The following is a 14,170-nucleotide window of genomic DNA, read 5'->3' as shown; positions in this document are numbered from 1 at the left end:
GATCCTCCACATTCCTATAATGTAATTCAGTGGTGAGTTTTCATGAGACCATCCCTGCCTGTAAACATGCACAACTTTTTAAAGCTTCCTGCAATACATCTGTATTCACCATCCTACTTGACATCACTAATTCATCATAAGGGTTATTTTCCCGGACTTGACAAATTCAGAGCCTCAGAAGACATTGTGCAACTGTTTTAACAGGCTGAGCTCGTGAAATCAGTGGAGTTCCCCTTTAAAATAACCAACACTGAGTATTTTAGCGTAATGTCTGCCAGAACACTAGGACAGAAATAAAGTATTGGTCGAATAATACTATATTTTACAATTAAGATGGACAAACATAACATAGTAGTCATACAAGGTCAGTAGTTATAGGGAATAGTAATAGTTAATGAGTACACAAGTCACATTAACTGTTACCGTAACAAAGTAAGAATAATAGAATCATTGCTTCAATAAGACAGCTGACTATGACAATATATGTGACTATCCAAGTAAAGGAGCAGATCACATGATGGTGACTCTCTCAGGGGAGACGTGGGCAGCAGAGCCCACTGGTTCCAGGCGCTGGCAGCGGTAGTGACTGCTGTCTAGGCCCCGGCGGATCTGGTGGAGCTTGCGGGCCACACAGGGGAGCAGCATCAGCACCTTCCCCAGTATGACACACACTGGCAGGGCCAGGGCCACCACGAAGCTGGGGGGCAGGTAAAAATGGTAGGCTTCCTCCTCAAAGGCTCGCTTCCAGCCGAACAGCAGGCCGTGGAAGGTAGCGATGAGCAGAGCGATGTAGCCCAGTGTGGACTGCAGCAAAGACAGGAAGACTCATCATGGTACAAACATACAGCAACGAGAAGAGAGCCAGCGGGCCATGTCAGACACACAACTCTAGTTACATTGTAACTTTCCCATGTGACACCATTACTCCAAGAACCAACATCCAACATACCCTATTTACTCTATTTAAGCTATTCCTGCTGCTTACTTAGCCTTACTGTTTATATCAAGGGCTTTAAACTGTGAGTTGCAGTGGCTGTGACACACAGCTTATGGAGGCAATGAAGATACTTTAAAACCCCTAGCACCCAATTGCTGCAACTTTCATCAAATTGCATTTGAAGTTGTAACTCAGCTAAATCTTAAAATATAGATATGATACACATCTTTTTAGATTCAATAAGAGTAACACTTCTTTAGTGAATCAGTTTCAAAAACCATTGTTTCTATGTTTGTACCTGTATGAAGCTGAACTCCCTCCAGTTGAGTGTGCTGTGGACAGAGGGGATGGAGGTGATGGCCAGGAGCGACAGCAGCCCAAGACTCATGATCCCAAAGGAAACGTACATCTCCACCCTCCACACCTCCTCCTCATTCCACGCATTCTCCACATTAGCATGGACCTGTCGACACAGAGAATGGTCAAGACCAACACATTCACATTTGTAAAACAGGTAGTGTGTAAAGAATTTGATTATGTATAAGTCATGTGTACAGTTTTGGAGTATTTGCGTTTCCATATCCTTGGAGGTATTCATTAATGGAAATATATCAACTGTATTCCATCATTGTGATTTGATTTTTCTGGTAATATTTGCCAAAAGCCTGTTGAAAGCAGGGTAAGTGTGTAAGCTATAATCAGATCTTTGTTTTTTTTTTGTCTCAATAAGGACATGGTAAGTGATCGCAGACAGAAACACTCTTCACATTGCTGCCACAAACACTCAGTGACATGCTGTTTTCAGATTTGAAAAAAAGTTCAATTTCACTGCCTACATTAAAATGTGTTCATAAATGAATCCATGCTGAACCTCATGTACATCAAATGTTTTCTCTTTCTGAGAGTGGGATGAAAAGATGGATATTAATCTCAAGTCTGTGTGTTTAGTACAGAGTTGACACCGTAAGAGGAGATCGTTTTGCACAAGACTGGACTGGAAACTGCTATCCTGGCTCTGTCCAAAGTTATACAAGACTAGGTGGTAACCTAGTATATGGCTGGACCTGTGAATGGTAAATGTGCTAAATTGTGCCATATTGAAAAACAGAGATAGTCAGTGTGTCTATAATGTGAATTCCTGGATATTAAATGTCCATCAGCAATATTCAGTAGTGGTCCCAGTAATATTTGTTCAGTGAAGTAGCATCTCACATGACATTAAGCTATGTTTCAGTCAAATAAATATAGGCTGCTTCAATTTAATAAAGCCGACAATATAATCATGTTATGTTCTATAATTAATGACTTATTAATTATTACAACCTCACTCAACCAATAATTTAACTTCATCCCTCACTCAACCAATAATTTCACTTCATCACTCACTCAACCAACGGTGTAACTTCATCTTTTACTCTGATCAATTATGTAACTTCATCACTCACTCACAGGAGCTAAGCTTTTGCTAAGCTAAAGGCTAAATACTCTGACTTAAAGCATGACAGCGACAGATATATTCATGCTGATCTTCTCCTTTCACTGGTATCATTGGAGCAAATAATCATATTTCTTAAAATGTTGAGCTATTCCTTTAATTTTGGTGAAAAATGCCAGCTTGGTGTGTGAGGACTGTGGACATTATGTTAGAGCCTTGCCCCCCACTGACCTGCTGGTAGGCAGTGTTGAGCAGCAGGTACCTCTCAGACCTCCTCATGGGCAGACAGAGGCTGTAGACAACATGAACAGCAGCCAGGAAGAAGCTGAGGAGACCCAGCTGTTTCCGGCTCTGCAGCCAGCCCTCCAGCCAGTGTGGGAAATGCCTGTATTTGGTACCATAGTAGAGCTGGTGGGCGGCTGCCAGCTGGCCTGCCAGGTACACCAGGGCCAAGAGAGTGATGGCAACAGTGGGCAGTGTGCGGTTCACCATCTCTATGGGGATCTTGTAGAAGTCACTCTGCTTGTATTTCACATATGGGTGGATGATATCTTGTATAAAAGAGTAAGCAAAAAAGAAGATGGAGAGGGCTACGGAAGCAAGGACGGGGCCCTTCCAGCCAGAAAACAACTGTATTGGAATGTTCTCAATATACCGCGAGGAAGACAGGGTGCCCATATCCACTGGCAGGAAATTGAGCTGGCGGGCTAATTCCATAATCTGCTGTCGAGCCTCCACCGAGTCACTGCAGATGAACACCTACACAGAGCCAGCATCACAAACAGGAATATTGGTTAGACATACAGAGAAGACAACCAGGAAAGATGGAACAGAGAGGTGAGGACATCTGTGGCAGGAAATTGTCCCCAGTGAATGCACTTTTTACTCCTGTTTGAGTGACGGTTGCAAAAAACGTAAGTCTTGCTCTTTTAGGAAATTATGATCTATTTTTAACAACACAACTATATATATGTGAGCTGTTTATAAAGATTCAGGTCTACAGTCAAATCAATAACAAGTTGTTTGTTATGCCTTGCATGGGATTTGTTGACAATAAGATAGATAGATAGATTGTGGTCGGAAGGCGATCGGTGCCTGTCGTGGCGGCAATCCAAGAACCCGCTGGTGGACACCAGCGGTGAAGGAGGCCGTCAAGCTGAAGAAGGAGGCCTTTCGGGCTTGGTTGGCCGAGGGGTCTCCTGAATCAGTAGGCAGGTACCGGTTGGCCAGAAGGGCTGCAGCTGCGGCGGTTGCTGAGGCAAAAACCCGGGTGTGGGAGGAGTTCGGCGAGGCCATGGAGAAGGACTTTCGAATGGCCTCAAGGAAGTTCTGGCAAACTGTGAGACGACTCAGAAAGGGGAAACAGGGCTTTTCCCAGGCTGTGCTCAGCAGGGGGGGAGAACTGCAGACCCGGACTGGGGATATTGTCGAGCGGTGGAAAGAACACTTTGAGGAACTCCTGAACCTGTCTGAAGACTCAGGGGAAGACTCATCCATATGCCTGGCGGAGGTCGTTGAGGTAGTTAAAAACTCTTCAGCGGCAAAGCGCCAGGAGTGGATGAGATTCGACCGGAGATGCTAAAGGCTCTGGACATTGTTGGGCTGTCTTGGTTGACACGTCTCTTCACTGTCGCGTGGAAGTCGGGTACAGTGCCTGTGGAGTGGCAGACCGGGGTGGTGGTTCGGAGAGTGTGCTCCAATTATAGGGGTATCACACTGCTCAGCCTCCCCGGGAAAGTTTACTCCAGGGTGCTGGAAAGGAGGCTCCGTCCGATTGTCGAACCTCAGATTCAGGAGGAGCAATGCGGATTCCGTCCTGGACGTGGAACAGCGGACCAACTCTTTACCCTTGCAGGTCTGTTGGAGGGTGCATGGGAGTTTGCTCATCCAGTCTACATGTGTTTTGTGGACTTGGAGAAGGCCTTCGACCGTGTCCCTCGGGGAGTCCTGTGGGGGTACTGCGGGAATATGGGGTACCTGGTTCGTTACTACGAGCCATTCGGTCCTTGTATGACCAAAGTGAGAGCTGTGTCCGGATACTCGGCACAAAGTCAAGCCTGTTCCCAGTGCGTGTTGGCCTCCGCCAGGGCTGCCCATTGTCACCAATCCTGTTTGTGATTTTCATGGACAGGATTTCAAGGCGCAGCCGGGGGAGGAGAGTTTCCGGTTTGGGGACCTCAGAATCGCATCCCTGCTTTTTGCAGATGATGTGGTTCTGTTGGCTTCTTCAGAACGTGACCTTCAGCACGCACTGGGGCGGTTCACAGCCGAGTGTGAAGCGGTCGGGATGAGAGTCAGTACCTCCAAGTCTGAGGCCATGGTTCTCTTCCGGAAAACGGTGGATTGCACCCTCTGGGTTGGGAGTGAGTCACTGCCCCAAGCGAGGGAGTTCAAGTATCTCGGGATCTTATTCACGAGTGAGGGTAAAATGGAGCGGGAGATGGACAGGCGGTTTGGTGCAGCGTCAGCAGTGATGCGGGCGTTGTACCGGACCGTTTTGGTGAAGAAGGAGCTGAGCCGAAAGGCAAAGCTCTCGATTTACCAGTCCATCTACGTTCCAACCCTCACCTATGGTCATGAGCTTTGGGTAGTGACCGAAAGAATGAGATCGCGAATACAAGCGGCCGAAATGAGCTTCCTTCGTAGGGTGGCTGGGCTCAGCCTTAGAGATAGGGTGAGGAGCTCAGACATCCGGAGGGAGCTCGGAGTAGAGCCGCTGCTCCTTCGCGTCGAAAGGGGCCAGCTGAGGTGGCTCGGGCATCTGATCAGGATGCCTCCTGGACGCCTCCCTTTAGAGGTTTTCCAGGCACGTCCAACTGGTAAGAGGCCCCGGGGTAGACCCAGAACACGCTGGAGAGATTATATATCTCGTCTGGCCTGGGAACGCCTCGGGGTTCCCCAGGAGGAGCTGGAAAGTGTTGCTGGGGAGAAGGACGTCTGGAGGACCCTCCTTAGCTTGCTGCCCCCGCGACCCGGCCCCGGATAAGCGGAAGGAGATGGATGGATGGATAAGATAGATATAGATTAATTCATATAAAAGCCTTGCAGCAGTTCCATACGTGCTCTCCCTGTATATGTAAAAAGTCTGTCAAAATATCGTATTTCCTTCATTCAGTCTTAATTCTCTTGATACTAGTGGTTCAGTTATAATCTTATTGTTTAGTTTCAGCTACTATAAATGTAGGTCATGTCATCTCTAGAGGATATCTGAAAACAAGTTGGTTTGTATTTGCTTGTTACAGAGCTAACCATTAAACTAAGTAAAGGTGATGTTCCCTTCTTGAACTGTTTCATTTGAATAGATTTAAGGTAAAACAGCAGGGAAATGAGCAGGGGAAATCCTTCTTACCAGTTCCTTGCCCTCTTGGATTGATCTGACTGTGCAGACGACCTTCCTGTTGCCAGGCTGTAATGGCTTACGGTCGATATAAATCCTCTATGCTGTTTATCCAGTATATAGACATCTTTACCTGTACACACTGTACATAATAATCTAGTCCATGTATCTCTTACTATCTATTTAGTATTTATTTCTTTGTACTATTTGTATTGTTTACAACATAATGAACACATGACTTGGATATAAATGTAAAAACTTAACAAAACAGTCCTGTCTATTCTTTACCTTTATCTGCCCAGCTTTGTTGTCCTTGCCCCTTACTGTTATTTCTATTTCTGTATTAAAACATTGAGATAGACTTGGCCAATAAAGCTGATTCTGATTCTCTGTTGCTGCAATTCTCAGACAGTGACTCCCTAGAGGTTGTAGACCCCCAGGTTGAGAACCACTGATCTAAAGGAAAGAGGGGACTTTGAAGTTGGCCTACCATGTTCATTAACCTGTTCTAACCTGTTCATTACACCATTAAATACATTGTTTTCTTTTTCCTTGCTGAGCCATGAAATTAATATTCTCCTGCTGCAATAATCCTGATAGCAGGAGTTCTCCATGAAACCCATGCATTTAATTTTAGTTTTAAGGAGCTTTTTTATTGCAGGACTGAAAGTGTGCCCTGCTGTTTTATAATCCAAACCATTGATAAGGAAGCTGACTGGCTGGAGGATTATTTCATGATTTTTCAACAGCCAGGAGCTCTATTGTTGTGACTTTCCTGTATTGAAATTGATTTGCTCTCGAAGGCTTTTTGTTATAATCGGTGCCTAAATCATACCAGTATGAATGTGTCAGAGAGCAAGCAAGGCAATTGCACAGTACTGTCATTGTCTCCATCACATACAGAATGTTGGCTGCTATTTCTCCCATCACAGAAGACATGGAGCCGAACAAATCATGATGTTCTAGCCTTGGAATTAACGACTGATCCACTTCTTTCCAAAGAATACTGACTTGATCAACTTCTACTGAAACTAAATGCTTTAAGCAGAGGGGTGTAGTTATTATTTTACCACTTAATAATGCACTCACAATGCCTTCCGTTTATTTCTAACATGACAGCTGCACATTCTGGAGCTCTTCAACTCAAACTTTATATTACATTGTCATATACATACAGCATCTCGCTCAAGGACACTTAGTCAGTAGGAGCCTGGGATCAAACCGGCGACCTTGTGGTTAAAGGACATCTTAAAGAGGGTTTCTTTTATAGCCAGCATGGCCAATGGCCAGAGAACACTACAAACATCAGACTGAAATTCAGTCAGAGCAAGAACAATCGTGAAAAGCCCGGCATACAGTGTCCTTGTTCCCCTGTCAAAGCAATGCAACGCGTTGCAGAGAGTTTTCCCTCCTGTAATTGCATGGCTTTGTTCGATGACATAATTAATGCACATCTCAACAAGTTTTCATTATACAGTGCATCCAGAAAGTATTCACAGCGCTTCACTTTTTCCTCATTTTGTTATGTTGCAGCCTTATTCCAAAATGGATTAAATTCATTTTTTCCTCAAAATTCTACACACAATACCCCATAATGACAAAGTGAAAAAAGTTTGTTTAAAATGTTTTCTATTAAAAATAAAGAACGAAAATATAACACGTACATAAGTATTCACAGCCTTTGCTCAATACTTTGTTGAAGCATCTTTGGCAGCAATTACAGCCTCAAGTCTTTTAGAGTATGATGCTACAAGCTTGGCACAACTATTTTTGGGCAGTTTCTCCCATTCTTCTTTGCAGGACCTCTCAAGCTCCATCAGGTTGGATGGGGAGCGTCGGTGTACACCCTTTTTCAGAACTCTCCAGAGATGTTCAATCGGGTTCAAGTTTGGGCTCTGGCTGGGCCACTCAAGGACATTCACAGAGTTGTCCCTTAGCCACTCCTTTGTTATCTTGGCTGTGTGCTTAGGGTCGTTGTCCTGTTGGAAGATGAACCTTCACCCCAGTCTGAGGTCCAGAGCGCTCTGGAGCAGGTTTTCATCAAGGATGTCTCTGTACATTGCTGCAGTCATCTTTCCCTCGATCCTGACTAGTCTCCCAGTTCCTGCCGCTGAAAAACATCCCCACAGCATGATGCTGCCACCATGCTTCACTGTAGGGATGGTATTGGCCAGGTGATGAGCGGTGCCTGGTTTCCTCCAGACATGACGCTTGGCATTCAGGCCAAAGAGTTCAATCTTTGTTTCATCAGACCAGATAATTTTGTTTCTCATGGTCTGAGAGTCCTTCAGGTGCCTTTTGGCAAACTCCAGGCGGGCTGTCATGTGCCTTTCACTGAGGAGTGGCTTCCGTCTGGCCACTCTACCATACAGGCCTGATTGATGGAGTGCTGCAGAGTTGGTTGTCCTTCTGGAAGGTTCTCCTCTCTTCACAGAGCAACGCTGGAGCTCTGTCAGAGTGACCATCGGGTTCTTGGTCACCTCCCTGACTAAGGCCCTTCTCCCCCGATCGCTCAGTTTGGCCGGGCGGACAACTCTAGGAAGAGTCCTGGTGGTTCCAAGCTTCTTCCATTTACGGATGATGGAGGCCACTGTGCTCAGTGGGACCTTCAATGCTGCAGAAATTTTTCTGTACCCTTCCCCAGATCTGTGCCTCGATACAATCCTGTCTCGGAGGTCTACAGACAATTCCTTGGACTTCATGGCTTGGTTTGTGCTCTGACATGCACTGTCAACTGTGGGACCTTATATAGACAGGTATGTGCCTTTCCAAATCATGTCCAATCAACTGAATTTAGCACAGGTGGACTCCAATCAAGTTGTAGAAACATCTCAAGGATGATCAGTGGAAACAGGATGCACCTGAACTCAATTTTGAGTGTCATGGCAAGGGCTGTGAATACTTATGTACATGTGATTTTTTGCAAAAACCTTTCACGTTATCATTATGGGGTATTGTGTGTAGAATTTTTGAGGAAAAAAATGAATTTAATCCATTTTGGAATAAGGCTGTAACATAACAAAATGTGGAAAAAGTGAAGCGCTGTGAATACTTTCCGGATGCACTGTAACTTGTTCCTTCAGCTTAAAATCTTTCACATCAAACAACAGGGACCATCTTTGAACAGAGACATCCTTCAATATACAACCAGCTGTTCTCATGTGACTGATGGCCCATACTTTTGTGACTTGATGATAGCAAACCGTCTCAGTGACAACTGAACAAACAACTCCATGTGTTTAGGAGATAAAGTGAAAAACCATTGAAATCTCCAGAAGAAGGTTGTAAGTGGAACTTGATTAGTTAGTATTTTATTTCAAAGAGGAGAACATGATTGATGTACCTGTGTGCTGGCGTCTTTGGGGCAGCTCTGCTGCATTGCCCAGGCTGAGATGACGTTGAAGCCTTTGACCGCGATGGAGTCTGGCAGCAGTGAAGCAAGATACTCAGCGTTAGACTCTGGATACTGGTTCACCCTCCTGTTGTTACTCACATCCACCAGGATCTTGCCTGCAGGACAACAAGACAAACTTGTGATTTCTTTAGTTTTCTTGGGTGGGGGGTTACCCAGCAACAACAGCCATGTATATATTGGGGAAGAGGATCAGATGATTGATCACAGAATATTTTGTTATTTCTAGTTTTTTTCATTTGTTGTGGCAAAGACATGCCAGCAGAATGGCCCCCTCATTTTATAAAGAGCAACGGCCAATGACAAAACTCCAACTCGACCCACCAATGGTGTATCTTCAGCACTCTCTCAGTGACTTTAATATGTACTAAACTGGGGCTGTCAGTTGGACATTATGCCTTTCTGCACTATTTGGGATTGTATGAGTCAACTATGTGAAATATACTAAACAGTAGACCCTCCTTGGTGTTGCCTCCGACTTAAACTACTGTTTTTGTTGGCAGGATGTAGTATGATGCAGATGCTTGAAATTATAGTGCATCATTGCATATGTATGAGGTGCTTAAGTGCAGTCACTCATTATCATTCTTTCATTATTATTATTATTTTGCATCTTATTGTGGATCTAGACTGAAGTTCAAAACCTATAATGTCGACAATACTTTGTAATGTAGGTCTAAGTATTGTGTACTTCTGTTATATTATAGTAGTTTTACAGAAACCATAATATTTTATAGCATTTAGGATAGGTTCCAAATTTTATTTTTTAAGTTTATCTTAATAAGATACTCACCTTAGTCACACACAATCATTCCCTCTGCCTATACTGCCCATGAAGAGATCAATATAGACTTTAAGAGATGGGGAGGAACAATCTCTTTCTGTGTGAAAGTTCGGCTGAGGCTAAAATGAGACTTCAACGGTACGAGGTAGACAAATTGTCCAGAGTAAGTCTTTTTGTGTCACTATCTCTCCACTTCAGCTCAGCAACAAAACATAAAGGAGCAACTTTGGGGGTTTTTTAAAAAGTGTAGCTTTAGAAGATCCTCAGTAATTTGTCTGCCTCAGGCTGCTGATGATCTTCAACTGAATTTTAGACTGTAGATGTAATGCATAAATCATACTGCTAAGAGATTATTGGACAGGAGGAGAGGTTAAGGAGGCCAAAACTTTCAATATGGTATGTGGGTATTAAGATAGACTTCCAAAAAACCTTTCCTTAAATATAGAGCAAACTCATTATAGTGTAGTCTATTTTTCAGTGTTATCAAGTGGTTTAACAGCGTATTAGACTATATTGTGTCATCCTTTTAAAAGACTCCATATTTGGACTTTAAAACATAAACCTACATACTTTCCATCAGTCAGCCATTGCTTTACTGTTTTGTGTATGTGAAATCTACAACAGGTCTAGTAGCCTACAGCACAGACAACATATTTGGTCAAAACTTACACTTTATTAATCTTGTTGGGATACAGTAAATTAGCTGCTCAATGTCCGTCTTGCTGTTTAGAGTCAAGTTAAAGCTACGTTTTGGGCCCTGCGCTCAGCTGTCACTCAAAAACTCAGTAGCAAATGGAGACGCTTCCCTGAGAGAAAACCCGCCCACAGCAGAAAGGATTGATCTACAGGTACACAAATTACTTTTACTCCTAATTTCACTGAGCTATGTGGTGTATAAGTGAGAGCTCGCAAAACGTATCATTTGCGAGAGAAAAAGCCACAACTTCACAGTTTTTGTGCAAAATGTGTTTTGCAATATATTCACTGCAGTAACTCAAGCAAAAATGTGAGCGTGTGAGTTTCTTAAATGGTGGTTTGTAGAAAAGGATTTATGTACCTGCAATGACATTTTTTTGAAGGTAGAAATGTTTTGTTGTGTTTGTGGAGAATACAAATCTAGTATGCAACTCCTAAAACATTTTTCTCTGTAACTTCACATTTACTGATACACATGTGTGACTATTTTCTAGAACTACAAATTCCACTCTCAAAGAAGCTCAGGTGTTTTGCTCTAATAATACCTCCATATTTGTGCAATATAAAAATCTACATGAAGACCTTAAAATGTGTAGTGGACATGAGCTCTGATTTTCCTATAATGTTGTGTGGCGATGCATTTGAGTCATCACTTGACTGGTGTAAAAGTGAAGATAAAATGTTCTCAGTGTGACGTGTGTTATCTACCCTCCAGTAGATGCTTAAGGTCCCACAGGACCGAGTAGTGCTCACGGCGGATTGCCAGGAACACAATGCTGGCCTTCCCAACAGCATCTTCATGCTGTGTCACATCCACCACGTGAGGAAATGACTGAGCCGCGAGTTTGGGATGCCGGCTGCCCACCACCACACGGAAGCCACAGCGCAGCAGGCGGATGGTCAGGCACTTGGAGAAGTCACCTGAGCCCAGGATGGCCACTGTGGAATGGGAAGGCAAACAGACAGACTCTGGGTCTCCAACTCCTCTCTTTGTGCCGTTGGGGAGGAAACAGGCCTGCGCGTGTCTGTGGTGGTTGGAGGAGGAGGCTGTGAGGAACAAAGGGCTCCTGCTGCTGCCCATCATAGAGATTGGGTCCATCCTTCGCTTCTTCTGTGGTTGTCTACTTAGGAGGATTTCAGTGGTCCTAAGGGAGAAAAAGAGGGGAATTTTTTTCTTGCAGTCCCACATATGATTACAGGTAGAACGAGTGAAATAAAACATCTCAGCAGCTTGTGATGAGCACTAAGCATGCACAGATTTTATGCCTATCATCTTGAAACTTCAACCCTGGTCTAAACGGATTAATTTCAAGCTAATAGAGTGATGCATGAATGAGTCATAAAACCAGGAAATGAGTTGCCCTCCCAGTTCCCTTGTCTAAAATGAAATGTGTCTTTTGAGTGGGTTTTTGGTTAGATGCATGAAATAAGGTCAGTGGATAACACATTTATCTAAGACATTTTCAGGTTTTGTATTACGATTTAAATATGTCAGTAAGTAATAGAATTATGTGTCTTGATGGTGCCATATTGTAAAAGTGTGATTTCATATCGGCTTTATAATAAAGCAGGTCTAAGTGATAGATAGATAGATAGATAGATAGATAGATAGATAGATAGATAGATAGATAGATAGATAGATAGATAGATAGATAGATAGATAGATAGATAGATACTGTGAAATAATTGAAATGCTCAGTCCATGGAAAAATACACAGTGCCTTTAAAGGAGCCGTCAGCTCTCCAAAACGGTTGTGATCACACAACTATACAATATACTAAACTATTTCACAGTTGTGTCCCAGTTTATTAACGGTTGCAGTGTATGTGAATGATATCAGCTGACAAGAAGTTAACAGGATCCAAGCTGTTGCCTAGCAATGCATTTCAAAACGCTGTGTTTCATACAGAGTCAATATGGGTATATTCAGACAGACAGTATGAGAAAAATAAAGTAAGAGTATTTTTTACTCTCAAGCATTTAAACATGTTCTATAGAAACTCAAAATACAAGTATGAACCTGGAAATTAGCACAATATGTCTCCTTTAAAAAAGGTGGTTGCTATAAAGTGGACAAATGAGACCGCAAAACGTCATCACTCATGCTTATGAGAACTTGGTGTAGTTGGTTCATAGCCTTACGTTCGATTTTTACTTCTGCTGAGTGCAGTCAAAAATCATCCTGCAGCACTCATTTATCACATACACACAGCAGGGCATTTGATATATCTAGTCAGACAGAGCTAGTCTTGGTTTGCTATTTTACTGGGGCATTACTTTACAGTGTAGCAACTCAGACTAGCAACCTGTCCTTAATGTGTAAAGTTTACACATTAAGGACAGGTTGCTAGTCTGAGTTAGACCTACTTAGCCCGTGACAACAGTTCAATGATTCTCTAAGAGCTTTGTCATGATGATGTCATAGTGATGTAATTTGGGTTATCTCAGCTTGAGCGTGGACTTGGAGACAGCACATTTAGAATATAAACCAAAACTGGAGTTGTGTTGTTTGGTGTTGATGTTTACCAGGCATGGAGGGTCTAATGAAAAGTACCATTGGCTGCAATATGGGAAATGTAGGATCCAGTGTTTTGGTAGCTTTACCTGCGATCAACACTACAAACCCATGACATTCTTAACCATCATCTCTGCTTGAGCTGATGTTAACAATGTTAGCAGAATGTGCTTAGGCAGCATTAAAGGGACCATACGTAAAACATGTAAAACCTAATAACAATTGTTATAATAATGAACAATATTCAAATAAATAATCATTAAAAAAAGAAATGGTCCTGAGTGCTCATTGGTTCAAACCAGTGAAATGAAGGTTCTCTGTGGTAGTAGTAACCAGACACGTTTGTAAGGTGTGGCCAGTTTTATTAATTGAAAAACAATAATAAAATATGTTAACATGACAAAGACGATCTCACCACAAGGTCCACTCTGTAGATGTTCTGGAGCTTGAATATGTGTTTTTGAAAGTATAAACATCGGCACTACTTTCTGATAAGTCCTCCCTCATAAAGGGTTGATTATTATAGTGGCTTTATTTATGGTTAGTAAATCAGTTCCCAATGCTCTATATATCAGTTATATAACACTAATAAGAACACATGTTGGGGTTCCAGGTTGCAAAGCTGGAAAAAGGCGGGTTCTACAGCTATACATCATCTGCTGAAGCAGCTTGGCAACAGCCGATCAGGGGACATCCGTCTACCGGGAGAGGCTGCGTCTTCCTATGACCTTCTGTATGTAGAAACGGTGTCTTGTGAAGGACACGGCCGTGCGTGTGTACAGGCAGCCTGAGTGCACCTGTAGCGTTGCAGCACGACCGCTGCTGTTCTGCCAACACGCACCACACAGCTATATGATGACAACACGTACACACACACACACACACACACACACACACGTGTACCGACTCAGTCCACAGTGACACCACAAACAGTGTGTGAGTGTGATGGTATGTTACCAACCTGTCATCGAGCTTCACGAGGACGATGGTGTTAGTGCCGACGCGCAGACCAGCTGCTAGCTGCCATCCTCATCCAGATGCTCTTCTACCTTC

The 14,170-nt window shown here is 43.3% G+C and overlaps 1 protein-coding gene across 1 annotated transcript; it reads right to left on the bottom strand.

The window, feature by feature from the left end:
- Positions 1-510: 510 nt before the first annotated feature.
- Positions 511-14,160, bottom strand: steap2 (STEAP family member 2, metalloreductase). The gene is made up of 6 exons (XM_054623183.1): positions 14,079-14,160; positions 11,310-11,746; positions 9,053-9,219; positions 2,604-3,131; positions 1,236-1,400; positions 511-804 (listed from the first exon to the last, which is right to left on the bottom strand). Exons 2-6 carry the CDS (start codon positions 11,698-11,700, stop codon positions 511-513), a joined length of 1,545 nt encoding a protein of 514 aa, XP_054479158.1. The 5' UTR covers positions 11,701-11,746; positions 14,079-14,160.
- Between the last annotated feature and the right edge of the window lie 10 nt (positions 14,161-14,170).

Source organism: Anoplopoma fimbria, chromosome 21, assembly GCF_027596085.1.
Source record: "Anoplopoma fimbria isolate UVic2021 breed Golden Eagle Sablefish chromosome 21, Afim_UVic_2022, whole genome shotgun sequence".
Taxonomy (NCBI): domain Eukaryota; kingdom Metazoa; phylum Chordata; class Actinopteri; order Perciformes; family Anoplopomatidae; genus Anoplopoma; species Anoplopoma fimbria.
Note: the sequence above shows the minus strand (reverse complement) of the source record. Positions and strands in the feature narration are given on the sequence as shown.

Excerpts from the sequence above, each read along its gene's own strand:
- steap2 (XM_054623183.1), bottom strand. The coding sequence starts at position 11,700 with ATGGACCCAATCTCTATGATGGGCAGCAGCAGGAGCCCTTTGTTCCTC. Across the intron at positions 9,220-11,309 it reads CCTTAAGCATCTACTGGAGG|GCAAGATCCTGGTGGATGTG; the intron begins GTAGATAACACA and ends GTTGTCCTGCAG. Across the intron at positions 3,132-9,052 it reads CCAAAGACGCCAGCACACAG|GTGTTCATCTGCAGTGACTC; the intron begins GTACATCAATCA and ends GGCTCTGTGTAG.